The sequence below is a fragment of the Ciconia boyciana genome, chromosome 2, assembly GCF_034638445.1.
Source record: "Ciconia boyciana chromosome 2, ASM3463844v1, whole genome shotgun sequence".
NCBI classification, from domain to species: domain Eukaryota; kingdom Metazoa; phylum Chordata; class Aves; order Ciconiiformes; family Ciconiidae; genus Ciconia; species Ciconia boyciana.
The window spans coordinates 6,276,549-6,295,824 of NC_132935.1; the positions used below are offsets into that span (position 1 = coordinate 6,276,549).

The window sequence follows — 19,276 nt, forward strand, 5'->3', positions numbered from 1 at the left end:
ACCCCATCCCCATCCCCTGTGCCCCTCAGGGGGAGAGGAGTCGGGAGTGAAGGGGTGAAGGTGGGACTGGGGCAAAGGCGGGGGGAGGGAGACACCATTCGTCTTTCTTGCTCCTCCTTTCACTCATCCCAAGTCAAAGTCCTAGGAAAAGTTTGAGGAGGTGTTGTTTTAATGTTTGTCTTTGTTTCTTACTACTCAATTCTATTTTAATTGGCAAAAAAATAAATTAATTTTACCCAATTTGAGTATGTTTTGCCCATGATTATAAATGGCAAGTGATCTCCTTGTCTTTATCTTGACCCATGAGCTTTTTCATCCTATTTTCTTCTCCTGTTCTCTTGATGAGGTGGAGTGAGTGAGCAGCTGTGTGGGAGTTTAGCCCTTAGCCATGATTAACCCACCACAGATACACATTTCCAATTACAAAAATATTTTTCTTTACATACAAGGACAGAATATTTCATTTGGCAACCAAAGAGTTTGCCACTATACCACAAAGAATCAGATACAAACAGGGACATTTTGATCTCAAACTCCAAACTCCATTGTTACAGGAGCTGGAAGTAAACTGACTCAGAAAAGAATACAAGGTGGATTAGCATAAAGCTCTTCCTAAGTATTTTAAATGTACTATTAAATTAAAAAATGGAAAATAATTCCTATTCTGTTGCATTCTGAAGTGATTAAAAAAAGGCATAAAACTGAAATGTAAACTTTGAAACCAATTTGCAAGCTTATTTCAAAACATTTCATTTGTGTGAATTTTCCTGAGAATTTACACACATCTACAAACACCAATCCACACACTTTCTCAATTAAATGTTATTTCAAGAAGCCTTTCTGACCCAGTTCTACCACAGGATCCTGGCAAGGTATAGAAGAGCCCCAGAAAAAAGGAGTGAGAATGTGTGGCACAGGCGATACCAGTAGGCGGAAGGTGCTTGTTCACAGCAGCCATCACCATTCCCACCATCAGCATTTCCTTTCCACCTTTTTAGCAGTAGGAGGAACACCTCGAACAGCCCAGGGAACCTTCCCCTCACTCTGGAAGCCACTGGAGGTGGCAAGGCGAAAGCTTTCCTCAGCCCTCAATGCTCAGTCTTACACAAACATTGAACAAGGTGACAGGTCTGTCTGGCAGCTTCCTCTGTGATGCCCACGGCTGCTGTGCCAGGGCACGACAGCAGGTTAGTCAAACACTACTGCAGCATTCTAATCCAGACTCCACAGCCATTTATCACGTTAAGTTTCTACAATTCTTGCCCCAGACTTATCCTCAGGTTCTTTAACTTTTGATGAAGGTAGGTAAAAAATTAATAGGGAAGGAGGAGGGCAATCCATACCCTCCTTGCATTACAGTAAGAAATGTAGCCCTTGTCTCTAGCACAGTGGGTCTACTGAAAGCAGAATTCTCATGTACAAGGAGGCTGTAGCATGCAGACATAAGGAAGCATGACAAAGGAAGCTGTGCTTTCAATAAGAGGAAATCATTTAATTCTAAATTTAGGGCAGCCTTGTTTTTTGATTTTTCATTCTGACAGAAAATCCTGTTTTAACAACAAATGCTGTCCAGTTCTGCAGACCTGAGAGGTACTTCATGTGATTCATTCTCACCCAAGCAAACAGTATGCTAGGGTTCTCAGCATGTTCTGGAGTTGCTTAGCATGTCCCAGGATCAAACACAGGTAGATATGTTTTCAGTCCAAGATTTAGAGCTGGAAGCTCTACATAGCTGAGTCCTCTGGGTAAAATGTGGAGAAGATATAAACAACTTTTGGCAAATGAGCACTAGTGTTAACAGGAGAGTTCCCACATTTCAGTGCATTACTGAATCAGAGCCTATACTTGGCACTTGATACATTTGAGGCAAGGCTTTCATTTGGATCCAGGTAAGCCACAACCTTGATCATTTTTATACTTCCAGCTTCTTGTAGCTTTTCATCAGATCATCTCTTCTCTGCAGACACTTGCAACCCTACAGGCCATAAAAGCTCCAGCCCTTGCATCCCTGCAGCTCTCTGGCAATTACACCAACCAGCACTCTTTACATCTCCTTTTATGCTCACCTCAGGGGTTCTTGCCCTTTTATGCTCACCAAGGTAGCAATGCTGCCTTTTCTTTGGTCCTGTATCCATAGTCTTAAAGCAATATGCCCTTTACTTCCCTTTCAGACAGCATAGTGGTAAAGAGGAGTAGGCAGTACAATGGTGAAGAGCAGAGTAAGATGAAAGAAATGTGCTTTATTGTTGGAAAAGAGGAACAGGGAAAGGAAAGGGCAGAAAAATTAGGACTTTGATAAGGATACCAGCACTTATACCATTGTCTCAAAGGTAATGAGAAACCTTGAAAACATGGCTTAATTTAGTCTCACAGTCAAGTAGTAATGTTTTTCAATCTGCTCTTACGTTATATGAACAGCTAGAGAGCAAGCGGTTTTGTGCTCTTCTAACTGAAGCACCTGAAAGATCTTACACTGTGATAATCTCAGAGAGTTAAGTAACCCTTAACTGTTCTGGGTGCAAACAAGAGGCACTCTATAGCAACCATTTAGTACATATAAAAGGAGCTGAATATTCCTGAAGCTCATTCTTTTTCTTTCTTAATTCAAACTTTTGTATTACATCTTTTTTACTAGAATAAGACAAATATGGTGTCTCATGAGAGTTCTAAAGTGTTTCTGTAATGTTTATAGACTGACATGGATGAACAGGTTTGGAGAAGTGGCTATTTACACTAAATTTTATTAAGTTTTGGATCCCACTCCTGGAAACAGGAGACAACAGAAAATGATAGCCGGGAAATGGCTTCTCAGAGGCCGCTGCTTTAAAAAGTATACAGATCTGATATTCTGATTCTCAAAACTTCCCAGAAGATTGAAAGGCAAAGTGACCACGAAACAGAGATAGATACAAACTGATTGGGGGCAAAATGGGTATGTCTAACCCAGCAAACCAAGGGGAGATTTTAACTTAATTCACAGTCTAATCCCAAGTGAATACAAAACCTGAGTGTATTCCAGCCATTGTCCCTGAACTAGTTTCCAAAAGAAGGAAGTTTGGGGACATGAGCAAAGTGGAGATGCAGTGCGATCTGACACACAGTCAGATCATGATCCCAGGACAAGTTATGCCACTTAGCCCATCTAGCAGATCCCTAAATTATGCTGTCACTAAATTGTTCAGTTTAAATACCTGGAAGTCCCATACAAGATGAACACTTCTTATGATGGAAGAAAGTCATACAGATAGGTCAAGTTGCATGGTCTCAGCATAAGACTTGCTTTCTTCGATGGCTATGCCTGTATCTCTGGCAATTTCAGGATGGTCTCCTCGTCAGTAATCCGACCCAGCCATTGCTCTGGTACTGCTCTGCCATCATTGGGCTCAGTTTCAGCCACTGCTGGCTGGCTGGCAGAACAAGGAAAAGAGAGGAGCCACATTACCATACTGCAATTGGAAAGTGCCTCCCACAAAAGCCTGACATTTACAGGAGCCCAAAGGGAATTCTCACTCACTGCCTCTTCTTCTCTCCATAGCAATGTAGTGTTACAGTCCCTGCTTCACATCACTGACCCAACACATCAGGTCTCCACTCTGCTCAGGTGCATGAGCAGGTGGATCCTCATGAATCAGGGTTCAAGAAGGTTGAAGCATCTGACAATAGCACTCAGCGCACTTCCCAAGGGCAATGCAGAGCTGAATAAAACCGAGCCCAGTGACAGAAGATTGGTACCAGAGCAAAGAGAAAATCAAAACAGCCACCCATCATAAATTCCGAGAATTCATCATTTCTATCGGGGTCCAGCTGAATTCTTAAGGTACCTGTCAGAAAACAAAAATTTATCTCAGAAGTGCAAAGACACTGTTTCTGTCGTTTCTGATGAAATGAAGCTTTATCTGTTCTTGTTGCATATTTTCATTCGAATGTTTAATTTATCTGAAATATTTTGTTTTGCACCAGCTTAACATAGGCTACATTTCTCTCATGCATTACCTTGGAAGTTGTAGGTTATAAATGCATTACACTTTGTGGCCTAGACTGCCTGGACAAGTTCTTCTTTTGAAAAACAGTCTAAACTAGCAGAACATACATATACCATTTGATTTAGAGAAACTTTCACTCACAGGAGCGTCTCTACTATGCCTCCATAAAAGGAAGATTATAACTTTTGTAATTTATTCAAAATTAATTTTAAATTTCCATTTTCTTTGAAGACAGTCACTAAGGGGGAAAATAAGTGTTTCCTTATAAAACAAATAAAGTTTTTCCTAAAAAAAAAAAGTTTTTTAGAAGCTACATTTTCCTTCAGAAGAAACAATGGAAAAACTTTGAGCCATTTCCTAAGATGTCTCAGGTGGGTTTGAGAGAGGAATTTCACCCTGTTCTCTTTTGTGGCCCAGTTCCTAGAACTCATCACAGCTCGATTTTTCTCCCATTAAAGAGAATGGGGTTGCAATAGTTCAGCTCTTCTCAAAATGAGGTTCTTAATTCAGAGAGACAGCTTTATTTATGAGGGTAACTCCTATGAGATGTAAACACAGATTAAGACATGACTAAGATTAAGACATGTGTCATATATGGTACAAATAAAGAAATAAAACACAAAGAAAGACAGCATTCCCTATTCTAAAAGACTAAAGATCTCAGTACAGAATCAGAAACAAACACTTAAACCACAGCTAGGAAATGTAGACACTTTTCAGTGTTTCATGAGTCGAATGTGGAGCAAAACCTGTACAGTTTTTTGTACAAAGAGAGCATTCGTTTGACAAGTTTCACATATCCTGTACAACACCATAAGACAATAAAAAGAAAAAGATATGCCACAAAACTGTAAAAGAAATAATGCAACCCCTTGGCTCCTGTTACAAACACCTTCTAGGACTGGAAGTAGAATTGTTAGCAATGGAGAAATTAGAGCTTCAGTGTCATGGAGGAAAGGAACATTTGAGTTTGTTCTCTCAAATTAAAAAACAGGACTTAGAACATGAAGAACAACTGCCTAGTAATCAGGACTTGGCTAAGTATTTATTGGAGGCTGTGTATCTAAACAAGCAAATTCCAGTCCTTGAAAAACAGCTTGAAAGCCAGTCGCAATTGATGGATAAGTAAGCGATATAAAAGAAAAAATAATGGGATACAAAAAATTAAGGAACTCGAAGAACAGATAAAACTTACAGAAACATCAAAGACTTCTGGAATGCTCAGAGAATATGAGGTAGAATTTTTGCAAGCAGAAATAAAATAGAAGATGGATGATTACAATAAGTTTTTATTAGAAAGGGAGGAAAACCATCAAGAATTTACGGCTTGTGACAGAAATAGAGAAACTGGTGGCACAGATACAAGAACTGGAGAACAGTGGTACTGAAGTGTTGAAGACTGTAAACTAGTTGGAAAAACAACTACAAAAAATGAAGAAAGTGGAAACAGAATTAAAACAAAATGAAGAAGAATTACAACAGCAACAGTACAATAACCTGATTCAGATGTCTGCTCTACAGTTTAAATTGGATGATAAAAGGCATGGAGTACCTACAGAAGGCAGTTCTGATCAAGTGTTAAAGGAACAGTTAGAGGCAGAACAGGAAGCACTTGTGACAAAAGAGAGTGAGATTGCAGCCTTATTAGACCAACTAGAATAATATAAAGATAATTTGTTCAGTAAAAATTAGGAGATATCACAGCTGTACTTGCAGTTAGAGATGCAGGAAAACCACAGCTTCAGTCAGAGAATGCCCACCTGAAGGTGGATCTAGATGTTGTGGGTTGACCTGGGCCAGCTGCCAGTTCCCACCCAGCTGCCCTCTCACTCCCCCTCCCCAACAGGATAGAGGGAGAAAATAAGACAAAAAAGACTATTTGGAGAAAATTAGTTTATTTATAGAATCATAGAATGATACAATCATAGAATATCTAGGGTTGGAAGGGACCTTTATAGGTCATCTAGTCCAATGCCCCTGCAATGAGCAGGGACATCTTCAACTAGATCAGGTTGCTCAGAGCCCCGTCCAACCTGACCTTGAATGTTTCTAAGGATGGGGCATCAACCACCTCTCTGGACAACCTGTTCCAGTGTTTCACCACCCTCATCGTAAAAAATTTCTTCCTTACATCTAGTCTAAATCTACTCTCTTCTAGTTTAAAACCATTACCCCTTGTCCTATTGCAACAGGCCTTGCTAAAAAGTTTGTCCCCAGCTTTCTTATAAGCCCCCTTTAAGTACTGAAAGGTTGCAATAAGGTCTCCCTGGAGCCTTCTTTTCTCCAGGCTGAACAACCCCAACTCTCTCAGCCTTCTTTCATAGCAGAGGTGTTCCATCCCTCTGATCATTTTTGTGGCCCTCCTCTGGACCCGATCCAACAGGTCCATGTCTTTCCTGTGCTGAGGGCTCCAGAGCTGGACGCAGTACTCCAGGTGGGGTCTCACCAGAGCAGAGTAGAGGGGCAGAATCACCTCCCTTGACCTGCTGGACATGCTTCTTTTGATGCAGCCCAGGATATGGTTGGCCTTTTGGGCTGCGAGCACACATTGTCGGCTCATGTCCAGCTTTTTATCGACCAGTACCCCCAAGTCCTTCTCGTCAAGGCTGCTCTCATCCCTTCATCCCCCTAGCCTGTACTGATACCGGGGATTGCCCCAACCCAGGTGCAGGACCCTGCACTTGGCCTTGTTGAACCTCATGAGATTCACAATGGCCCACTTTTTGAGCTTGTCCAGGTCCCTCTGGATGGCATCCCATCCCTCAGGCATGTCAACCGCACCACTCAGCTTGGTATCATCTGCAAACTTGCTGAGGGTGCACTTGATTGCACTATGTCATTGATGAAGATATTTAAAAGTAGAGTAGGATGCTGAGAAACAAAACATAAAACACTTTCCCCCCTTCGACTCCTTTTTCTGAGTCTCAGCCAGCCACTCCTGACTCCTCTCCCCACCTTTTCCCCAATCTCAACCTCACTCCCTCATTCACAGCTGCTCTACCTCCTTGTCCCTGCCAAGTGGCACAGGAGGTGGGGATGGGGGTTGCAGTCGGTCCATCACAGCCCCTCTCGGCCGCTCCTCCCTCCTCACCCGTCTCCTGCTCCAGCGCGGGCCCTGCCCCGGGCTGCAGTCCTTCAGGGACAACCTGCTCCCGCCCGGGCTCTCCACGGCCGCAGCTCCTGCAGGAAATATCCCCCTGCTGCGGCGTGGGGCCCTCCCCGGGCTGCAGGGTGGGTCTCTGCTCCAGCGGGGTCTCTCCAGGGCTGCAGGGGAGCCCTGCTGCGGGCCTGCAGCACCTCCTGCCCTCCTCCTCCTCCGGCCGCGGGGTCCCTCTGCTGCTGCTCCCTCCTTGGCTTCCTCCTCCTCTGCCTCTGCCGCCCTGTGCCCTTTCGGAAACCTCTTTTCCCCCAGGCACCCCCAGCTTGGCTGAGGGGCTCAGCTGTGTCCTGCGGTGGGGCCCTTGGAGCCGGCTGGGACCGGCTGGAACCGGCTGTGTCTGGCATGGGGCAGCCCTGGCCTCTCCTCACAGAGGCCACCCTGCAGCCCCACTGCCAGCACCTGGGCACAGACAGCCAGTACATTATGAAAGGTTGTCAGTGGACTATATCAGTGATCAATATATGTTTTATAAGCATTGTTCTGTACTGATACTTGTTTTCCCAGGTATCATCCACAGCTGCTATGAGCACTGTACTGTCACAGTCTGGAGGGTGATCATGAGGGGAAAACTTGACAACAAACTGCTTCTGTAGAGGCGTTTGTGAACCACTGACACTGATAGTTTGTTAGCATAAAAGGATCAAATGGTTTGTCTGAAATATTTTTTGGTCATATTGTAGGGCTTCCTGCTGTGTGTGGTTATTGCACATTGTACTTGCTTATATAGCAATGTGATAATTCTTCTGCTATGCAGCATAGTCTAATTTATCTGTTTGTCTTCAATCTTAGGTGTAAAATCACCACCGTTTCCCATGCCCTCCTGTCTTTGAATACCCAAAGAGTCCACTGTGCGCGTTTTGGCTGGGATAGAGTTAATTTTCTTTATAGGTGCTAGTATGGGGCTATGTATTGGATTTGTGCTGGAAACAGTGTTGATAATACAGAGATGTTTTAGTTGTTGCTGCACTAGTCAAGGACTTTTCAGCTCCCCATGCTCTGCCAGGTGCACAAGAAGCTGGGAGGGGACACAGCCAGGATAGTTGATCCAAACTGACCAAAGGGCTATTCCATACCATATGGCGTCATGCTCAGTATATAAAGCTGGGGAAGAAGAAGGAAGGAGGGGACGTTCGGAGTGATGGCGTTTGTCTTCCCAAGTAACCATTATGTGTGATGGAGCCCTGCTTTCCTGGAGATGGCTGAACACCTGCCTGCCCATGGGAAGGAGTGAATTAATTCCTTGCTTTGCTTTGCTTGTGTGTGCAGCTTTTGCTTTACCTATTAAACTGTCTTTATCTCAACCCTCGAGTTTTCTTACTTTTACTCTTCCACTTTTCTTCCCCATCCCACCGGGGGTGGGAGTGAGCAAGCGGCTGTGTGGGGCTTAGTTGCTGGCTGGGGTTAAACCACGACATCCACCAAAATATTTACAGACAAAATAGGCAGTAAAGGAACAGGGGATGGATTCATACAGTGCACTGCTGTTTGACTCATGTGCTTTATAGTTCTGTGAAACATTATTGACTCTGTCAGATATGTAACCGAAAGCATTATTGCCACCAGCAAGGAAAATCCTCCGTTGTTTGATACAAAGTTACAGAATCTTTCATGCCTACACCTCTGATCTGTCTCATTGAAGGGAAAGAAATAAATACAATGTTCCGTGTTGCCTTCTTTACCCATATTTTCTCCCTATAACTTCAAGGCAGGTATTGCTTTTCACTTTTTACTTCCTCAGCATGAAGCTAACTGGATGGGAGTTTTGGGGTTTTTTTATGTTTCAGCCCCCAATGTCTGTATAAGGAAAAATAGTTTGTTTGGCTGATTATTGATTACTGTGTTTTCCTGGGAATCCACCTGGATGATCACAGATGTTTCCTCTGTCCTGCATAGACTTCTGGAATATGTAGCAAGTAGCTCTCAGATGGTAACACACTTGGGAATCCTCTTTTGGGGATCATCAGCACAGGACAGAAAGATCTGTTAATGTTTTCAGAGAGGGAATGTGCTTTTTCCAGCTGAAACCCCTGAGTTCAAACCTTCCTTATGGCCAATGAAGTTACATCTTGCATAGAGATTTGAGGTCTCTTCTCATGCTGTTTTCATGAAGAAATCTATCTTTTTCCTTGCCTGTAAGGCTTTTCCTCATTGACTTCCAAAACAGTGTGCTGCCTTGGCTGCCCAGCAGCAGTAATTCAATAGAGAAGTTTTGCTGACAGGGGCTGCTGGAGGGCAACTCCAACACTGGTCTGAGGAGCAACAGAAACTCCAGGCTGACTGATCAGGCTCAAGCATACAGCTGGTTTATTTGCAGTATGCATTAGCTTAAGGGTTGTTTATTAAAATGTAGCCTACCATGGGATGACATTTTAAGCCTTGGAGCTGGTCAGGTATAATTCAAGTCAGGTGGAAGCTATGCAGTTTTGAACTTGTCTGGCTTCTACAGTGGCGTTACTGAGCCAATCTTTTTGATTCCAGTACTGCAGGAATGATCAGGGAGGAGCAGCCTGGTCTGTCAGGGCTCCTGGTGGGAGTGATCTGGTTTAGTAGTGTGATGCATCAATGTTACCCAACAAATTGGCTCTCTCAAATTAGTCATCCCGTCTTAACCTATGGTCTACAATGCCATTACCAGTTAATGGCAGGGGAAGACAAGTAGGCAGCAGCTTGTAGGACTAGACGACAACTGAGAAGCTCTGGCATTGATCTCAGAGGAGGAAGCAAGGGGACGATGGAGTCCAAAGTGTCAGTAATAGGGCTGCTACCAGCCTGCTCCCTTGACATGACTCTCTGCTGTTTTTAATGTAAATCCTTTGAGGTTAGGTATTGCCCTGTGGTATGGTTAGATCACTAGAGATGGCACAATGAATTATCTGAAGGAGAAATATTTTATTCTCCTAAAAGTAAATATTTCCTCTGTGTATTTGAGTGCAATGTAGTAATTAAAAAAGACAGAAAAAACCCCCAACCCTCTGCACCCTGCTTGATCATTAAGTGAGCACTTAACATCTGTGAGTGATCTTGGTGCTCCTGAGAGGAGGTCTGACCACCGCAGTGCCGAGATGCTGAAAGGTGAGAGTGTGAGGCAAGGGGAGGCAGTGTCACCCAACACATCTGTTAGTGGAGTCGTGCTCCTGAGGGAGGCTTTAATGTCAGCGCCCTAGGTGAGTCAGTAGAAGACATCAGGGATTAGTGTGTGTCCAGGCACAGGAAAATGAAGTTAATATTCAAATTATCTCTTTAATTTTAAAGATGAATAATTCACAAATGGCCAGTGAAGGTGGTGATGACATTCATTGCTACTAGGGTGACCCACGCAGGTTGTCTTGCAAGAAAGAAGGGACTTGGACTGGTATGCACTGCCTGTGAAATAACATTGGTCCTGCAAATAAGAAGGATCTATGTCCTATAAATCTTTAGGAAATTTACCAAAATTCCCCTAAAAGTAAATTGGCCTTTTCATTCCTGCTTCTGTTAGGAGGTTGTTTCACAGTCTTGCTCCTTTGCCAGCTACAACTTATTTCTAAATTGCATTTATTCATGGGCAGTTTATATGTGGTTTTTCTTGTGCCAATGTTGTACTTTCTTGTACCTCACTCTTCTTCTTCCTTCCTGATGTTTTTCTTCCCAGTGTATTTATAGATTGAGAGGGAATCTGATTGCTCTGTGTTTTGCTGAGTTAAATGTGCCAAGTTCCTTTAGTTCTTTTTGTAAAATCAGCTTGCTGTTTCCTGATCTTCCCTTCACAGCGCCTGTTCCACATTAACTGACGATTTTCCATGGTCTTCCTACTTTACTGAAGTCTAAATAAGCTTTTCTGCACTGCTCTTGTCCTAAAAAACACCAAAACCCCACAAACCAGCTGTTTACTCAAAGAGAGGTACTACCTAGCCTAATTCTAATGAGCCAGACTTAGCCTAATTGTAATAAAACAGGAATTGAATTGCAATTTCTCATTTATTTCCTAATTATTCTTTCCTTCAAAATCTACCGCACAGTCTTATGTATCTCTGGGGCCACATTCAGGGCCCATAGTGTTGTCCATTTCAGCCCCTTTGCAAAATGACTGTTTAGCTTCTGCTCATCATCAGCCCTTCTGTACATTTATTGATTTCCTGGATTTGTTGTAAACCTGTATTACTGAGTGTCCAGTTCACATGCCACTTCTGCCAAGGTTCTCCAGCTTTATCTTCACTAAGCATGCTGACCTCTTTGATTTTGGCATCTTGGCTCTGATCTTTTTCAAAGTTTTGTACTCCTTCCCTTTAGCCTTCCTATCTGTGCTTTTCATAAAAAAGGTAAGCAGGAGGGCAAAATAGCTTGTTATTTTTGGAGGCAATTTCTCAGTTATCATTACTGTCAGCCCTATATCACTATCAGGCAGTCCTTTCCTGCACATATGTAGTGGAGGACCTCCTGTAACTATTTTGGTGGCTTTTGCAATGTTTACCTCAGCCTGATTTATTTAGGTGTAGATTTTGACCTTCAGGTCCTGTTCTTATTCTTTGTAGTTTTTCTGTTCATGCCTCATATCATTTTGGAGAGGTTCACTCAGCTGGGCAGAGATAAAGTCTTTGTCTGTAGGATTTCTTCCCAAGCCCAAAATGCAACTACTTACACAAAGAAGGAGAAGCTATGTCTGTGCAATGGCCTCCACCCAGATAGCAGCCCACTCTCAAGGCTCTGCTGCTGCAGTGTCCACACAGCAAATGTTCCACTCAGGTGAGAACAGGTCATGCAGACTCTAGGAGAGCTCAGGCCACTAAACTAATCCCTCTTTTGCTTGGGTGGATTGGAAGATGCTGGTGAGGATGACCAGCCTATGAGGCCACTTCCTGATGAGAGTATTTAGAGCCAGCTGGAGATGGTTCGCTTCATTCTGAGGAAAACCAGAAACACTGTATGTTCAGATGTACCTGTTGCTTCTCAGCATGAGTTATGCCATTTCTAGTTCAAACAGTACCTCATTGTAACAGAATGAGTGGTCTTAGCATGTCAAAACCATTTTCCATCTGCCATCTTGTTAGCAGGGACTGAACACAGTATTCAGTCATACAACAGTGGATTTTTGTAGTAGTACTGACAAAGAGAGTGTTTTATTTGTTATTTGTGCTCACATTAACATGGTTCTATTTTACATCTTGGTCTCAGTATTACTTGTACTGGCACAACCAAGAAGTGTGTAGGACAGTGGGGTGGGGAAACAGAGATATTTATCTATGTTTGCTGCTGAAGAAAATGCATGGGACTCTGCGTCTTGCGGTAGCCTGTATTTTGATTAGGAAAACCCTCCTCACAATGCAGAAACTATTGTGAAGTAACGTCCAGCTTCACAGTGTGGGAGCAGGAGCCTTCATTTTTATATATTTACTTAGGCATAAAGTCACTGTTTCACAATTCCTCCCTGCTTGCAAAGACTCAGGAAGCTTTGAGGAGGAATGGATAATATTTGCCCATCTGATGATTTAAATATAGATATGTGGCTTAAAAATTAAAAAAAAAAAAAAAATCAAGTAATGGGTTTTATTCAGTTTCCTGTATGGAAATTGTTTATTTTAACTGGACAACAAGAAGTCTGGTGAAACTCAAATGAGGATGTCTTTAGCTTTTTCTGGCCACCCAAGGTGAAGCTGTTCTTTGCTCATATTCTGCTTGCGATATTTATAACCTCCTTTGGAGCTGTTGTTAATGTTTTGCCTGAAACTTTCATCGAAAAATGACTTGTTCTCAAAGATTTTCAAGGAAACTATTCAATTTTAAAACGAATAAACTGATAAATTGTGAGCATTTCTATTTCTATTTAATGTTTAATTTAATCTTTGGGTTTGAGCCTTTAACACTTTCACTGCCCTGCATGTTAATTTCCATGAATGTCACTGGGGTGTTGGGAGGCTTCGATCTGAGGTCCTCTACATCACTGTCCTTCTCTGCCATTAATCTAATTGACCAACAGTGTCACTACCTTGAGATACAAGGCATTGCAATGCACACATATGCACAATTGCACAAATCTTGAAACAACAGGATATTCAGAAGCCTCATGTTTTCTGGGCATAGGACCATTCTCTGAAGTCTTTCTTTAGGAAGAATGTATCTAATTCCATGATGGTTTATACTGGAATTGCTTAATGCCATTGTGTTATCAAGGCCAGACCTTTTGGCATCAAGTGCCAAATAATCTGCATTAAATTGTTTATTAGTAACTGATTAGTGTCATTCTTTTTATTAAGAATGAAAACATGTCTGGCCACCTGTAAAATATAAGTGGCATTTTTGTCTGCATTCCTTAGTATTGCAGACCTTCCTAGTCTCTAGATTCTCTTTACATCTGGACCTTTAACCGTAGAGTTTAACCTTAATCTGAGAGTTCCTTAGGTTTCTATGACTTTTCTATGCAGTTTTTGTTTTGAGCAGTTAAACTTGGTGGGTACACAGGAAGAGGTCTATTTATGACTTCTAGAATATCTCTGACATTCAAATGAATTTGCCAAAATTAAGCAGATGAACAGGGAAAGGTTAAAATAAGGTGAAGACCTAGATCCTTTATGTCATTACACCTAGTCCATTTTGCAAAGGAAATAATAAAGGGTGGAAATAACCTTGTTATGAAGACACTAGTATTGAGGTATCTTCATGTGGTTTTGATATCCAAGGGTGTACTGTAGTCAGCAGTTCTAGTCTGGACAATGAGTGAAGCCAAGGTCTGCCCAGCAGCCTCTCTTAGGAGCCAAATGTCTCTAAGTCTGCTGAGAGTTTTGACTACGTGGTCATTGAAACTGGCACCTTAGGTACCTATGTATAGTCTCCCCAGGTTTAGGTGACTTAATCTGGAGCACCAGCCAAGCCACTGGAAATCAGTTTCCTAATGAAAGTATTTAGGGATGCTTGAGATGCTTCTGAACATGAGACATATGATGAGGGAAGGCAAACATTGTCATAGTGTGGCAGTAGGTAGCTAGTTGGATATTTTCTGAAGGAACTGCAGCCTGTGGAAGGGTCCACATTGGAGCAGGAAATGTGTGAGGAGGATGAAGCATCAGAGAGGGGCTGTTATGGACTGACTGTAACTCCCATGCCCATCCCCCTGAGCTGTTTGGGAGGAGAGGAGTCAGAAAGAGTGAAGCTGAGCCTGGGAAGAAGTGGGTGGGGTGGAGGGAGGTGTTGTTTTAATGTTTGGTTTTGTTTCTTACTACCCAATTGTGAATAAATTAAGTCAATTTTCCCCACATTGAGTCTGTTTTGCCTGTGACAGTAACTGGTAAGTGATCTCCCTGTCTTTATCTCATCGTATTTTTCATCCTATTTTCTCCCACTGTCCTGTTGATGAGGGGGAGTGAGAGAGCATCTGAGTGGGAATTCGGCCCTTAGCCAAGGATAACCCATCACAATCTTAAACAGCAAAAATCTAAAAGACGTAGCCAGACAGTTATAGGATGTTATTCTTAGAAATAAGTCTGGTGGAATAGACACATAGTAAAACACTAATACCTGCATACTGAGGAGTCTCCCGTTACACTACTGTGGCAACATGCCTTTAATACCATGTTGCTGTTATTTAGAAATAATTAGACTGTATGGGTAGTCCAAACAGGGTATTTTTATCAGTTAAAAAATTGTGTTGCATATGATTGTAATGAAAATACAAAAGACTGTCGTGGTCTGACCTGGCAGGCAGTTAAACACCACACAGTCATTTGCTCACTCCCCCCATAGTGGGATGGGGGAGAGAATCAGAAAAAAGGTAAAACTCGTGGATTGAGATAAAGACAATTTAATAGGACAGAAAAGGAAGGGAAATTATAATAATGCTAAAAGAACATACAAAACAAGTGATGCACAATGCAATTGCTCACCACCCACTGACCAATGCCCAGCCAGTTCCCGAGCAGTGACCACACCCCCCCAGCCAACCTCCCCAGTTTTTTGTTCAGCATGACGTCATATGGTATGGCATATGCCTTTGGTCAGTTGGGGTCAGCTGTCCTGGCTGTGTTTTCTCCTGGGTTCTTGTGCACCTCCAGCCTCCTTGCTGGCAGGGCAGTATGAGAAGCTGAAAAATCCTTGACTTCGTGTAAGCACTGCTCAGCAACAACTAAAACGTCAGCGTGTTATCAGTCTTATTCTCATCCTAAATCCAAAACACAGCACTATACTAGCTACTAGGAAGAAAATTAACTCTATTCCAGCTGAAACCAGGACAGGGTCTTAAGGCATAATTCTTGCACATGCTGTGGAAGAAATCAGGAGCAATAGCATTAATTAAAAACTCCTACCAAAGTGCACGGACAGCATAAGGGAGAGAAAGATAAGGCAGTTTAGATTTGGTTGCTGTTATTTTTAACTAGATACCTTGTGTATTTAGAATCTGAGCTTCTTTTATTTTCTTTTCTGAAAACTAAAATGTAAATGGAGAGTTTTTCACACCCAAGTTCTTGCCTAAAACAGATACCTAAAAATGTCAAAGGTTGTGCTGGAATTATATCCAAGTTGGCAAGGATCTGCGAGTTGGAGTAGGTAGGGTAATGTGAGCTTTCAAGTGTGAAGCACCATGACACAACTGCCTCTGAAGTGTTTTTTTTTTTTTTTTTTCTCCCCATCAATCCCCTTTCTTCAGCTTTTAACCTAGCAGAGACAGATCTGGTTTATCCACTATTACATCCTTAGCAAAGATTTTATTGGTAAGTGTAACCTGTATGAGCTGTTGTTTATACGACAGTTCACAGAAAACTAGGTGTTTTAGCTCTTCATTTTCACATACAGTTACACTATTCTGAGGAAAGAATTCTGCTAAGTGTCATAACATCTTTAGGTGCTGGGTAGACCTTTACAGTTATAATTTAACCTTTATTTTTGTATTCAGAGGCTTAGACACAAATCAGGCTGAAAATATCTGCAAGCATTTGTGAGATATGAGGAATATATAAACAAATAGACCAAACAAAGGGTAGGAGGAAAAATGCAGAGAAATGGGGCTTGACACCAACATGGTGTTACAGCAGGTCAGTGGGAGATCTGCAAACAGGTGGAGGTATCCTGAGCTAAAATGTAGTGGATTCGGCACTGTACTGTACACTGCCTATTATTCCTTGTTCATGAAAGTGGTGATGAGGGAAGACTGGGATGAGTTTTTTTCTCTGTTTAGACTGAGATCATATTTGAAAACTTTTTAAAGTAACCTGCACCATGTATAAATTAAGCCGGTGAAATTGCTGATATTTTCTTGTTCTGTCTTCCTTCATCTAGCATAGTGATCACATATGGGATAGCAAATAACTGGAATACAGCTAGTTTAGATGTGATTAATGCTAACATTTTCATGATATAGTAGCCTCAATATGGAACAGCAGAATGATAATGACTATGTATAAATTGAATTTTCCTAGATGTGAGATGAGCACATTTGTTGTCTTTCCACAGAAGTTTCCTCTTTCTTTGTTTTGTATTAAATTTTTGACACTCCTTGTCTGATCTCACTGCCTTTTGTCGTAGATATTTCTCTATGTCTCTTTTCCCTACAAGATGCCAAGAGCTTTTCACAATCTTTCCTCATTAGTCACACATCAGGCCATTGTGTCCACTCTGCTGGCTGTAAAATAGGAGGGGCCTGATTAAAATCAGTATAAACCCACTTTAGTTAAAACTAAAAATCAGAAGAAAAGACACAGTATTTCTGAGCATGCCTGTTCTCTCGAGCGCTTCTGTTTGAGTGTGGATGCCCAGGATGTGTTCTCACAGAATTTTAGGTTGGATCGAGTGGTCACCTATCTAACAGCATGTAATTTTTAATTCTTTCTCCCCAGGTATTACCAGATAAGAGCTGGACTGAAGATCCCATCCAGGATTCCCCACAGGCTGTTTGCTATGATTGCAGGACAGACAGGTAAGCAGGTCCCAGAGGGATGTGACATGACTGGAGGTGGGGCAGCGTGGAGGAGGAGAGTGTGTGTGGGGAACGGGTGAGCCTGGGTTTGGATCCAAACCTGGATTTCCATAATGATCAGTGGCTGTTCAGCTCTCTGTTCTGGTATGGGTTTGGGCTGAGTTGGGCTTGAGTTTTGGTGCTTGTGTCTGTCAGAAAAGCAGAGGAAATTCTCACGATCTTATCTGCAAGCAATCTCTCTCATATGTGGCTTTCCTTGCTGACAATGGAAAGAGTTGGTTTACTATACTAAGTGATTTCTGGATGAAAATTGTTTCAGTGTGTAGCGGGTTGACCCTGGCTGGATGCCAGGTGCCCACCAAGCCAATCTATCACTCCCCTTCCTCAGCTGGACAGGGGAGAGAAAATATAACAAAAGGCTCGTGGGTCGAGACAAGGACAGGGAGATCACTCAGCAATTACCATCAAGGGCAAAGAAGACTTGACTTGGGGAAATTAATTTAATTTATTACCAATCAAATCAGAGTAGGGTAATGAGAAATAAAACCAAACCTTAAAATACCTTCCCCCCACCCCTCCCTTCTTCACTGACACAACTTCACTCCCCATTTCTCTACCTCCTTCCCCCAAGCGGCGCAGGGGGATGGGGAACGGGGGTTGTGGTCAGTTCATCACATGGTGTCTCTGCTGCTCTTTCCTCCTCACACTCTTCCCCTGCTCCAGCGTGGGGTCCCTCCCATGGGAGACAGTACTCCATTAACTTCTCTAACATGGGTCCTTCCCACAGGCTGCAGTTCTCCATGAACTGCTCCAGCATGGGTCCTTTCCATGGGTGCAGTCCTTCAGGAACAGACCTGCTCCAGCATGGGTCCCCTACAGTGTGACAGGACCTGCCAGAAGCCTGCTCCAGCACGGGCTCTCCATGGGGTCACAGTGTCCTTCAGGTGCATCCACCTGCTCCGGTGTGGGGTCCTCCACAGGCTGCAGGTGGATATCTGCTCCACCATGGACCTCCATGGGCTGCAGGGGGACAGCCTGCCTCACCATGGTCTTCACCATGGGCTTCAGGGGAATCTCTGCTCCGGCACCTGGAGCACCTCCTCCCCCTCCTTCTTCACTGACCTTGGTGTCTACAGAGTTGTTTCTCTCACATATTCTCACTCCTCTCACTGGCTGCTGCTCCCCAGCAGGTTTTCCCCCTTCTTAAATATGTTATCACAGAGGCACTACCACCGTTGCTAATGGGCTCAGCCTTGGCCAGTGACGGGTCCATCTTGGAGCCTCTACCAGGCATAAGGGAAGCTTCTAGCAGCTTCTCACAGAAGCCACCCCTGTAGCCTCCCCGCTACCAAAACCTTGCCATGCAAACCCCATACACAGTGTTAACAATAGCATTTAGAGAATAACTTACAGAGTCCTTTTGACTCAATATCATGCATAGAGGAAGAAAAAATACGAGTGCAGCATTCATGACTTCCTGAGCTTGGATATCACATTTTGGTTTTCTTACTTTTTACATTTGAAAATTTTCCAGTTTAACATTCTTTTGTAGACTAAAAGTTCTCTTTTAAACTAAAAGTTCTCTTTTAAACTAACAATTTATTTTTCAATTTGGAATTCTGGTTCAATTAGCTAAGATAAATTAAAATACAAAATTATCACACAAATTATATTGGTATAAAATGCAAAGAGTTATACAAAAATACGAAGAAATCACCTGAAAAAGAAATCCCAAAATAAAAATCTGAATAAAGAAATTTATTTGGGAAATAAATAAAGGTACTCCAGGTTTGGAAAAACTTTTAAGTATGAAAAATCCCCAAGGTAAAAAGAAAATAATTTTTCATCACGTTCCAGTGTAATTCACCCTTGGCATATCCAGAGTCCCCTGGAGTTCCTTTGCTCTCTGGAAATGTACTCAAATTACAGTAGTTTCTGGCATAAGTAGTCTTGAACTGATGAAAAACTCTCAGTATGAAGGTAGCTAGAATTTTACTTTCTAGGGACAAAAACCCCTCAACAACAAACAACAAAACCCCCCAAACTACTTCTATGCTGCATTGAACCAGGGATGGCTATATTATTTAAGGAAGAAACTCAACTATTTTCTATATTTACTTTTTATTCAGGTTAGTATTTTCTTCTGCGTGATACATCTTCCGTGTCCCATCTTCTTTCACCTCTGCTCAAAACAATTCATATAGAAGCATGGGCAGCAGAGAGGCGAGGCAGGCAGTATGGTTACAGGATTAG

The 19,276-nt window shown here is 42.5% G+C and overlaps 1 protein-coding gene across 1 annotated transcript in view; it reads left to right on the top strand.

Annotated features, from left to right (window-relative positions):
• The window catches only part of FAM135B (family with sequence similarity 135 member B), a 154,283-nt gene that overhangs the window by 17,699 nt on the left and 117,308 nt on the right, over positions 1-19,276 (top strand). The window contains exon 2 of the mRNA XM_072851150.1: positions 16,944-17,023. Coding sequence (XP_072707251.1) covers positions 16,944-17,023 — 80 coding nt within the window. The remainder of the gene's footprint in view (positions 1-16,943; positions 17,024-19,276) is intronic.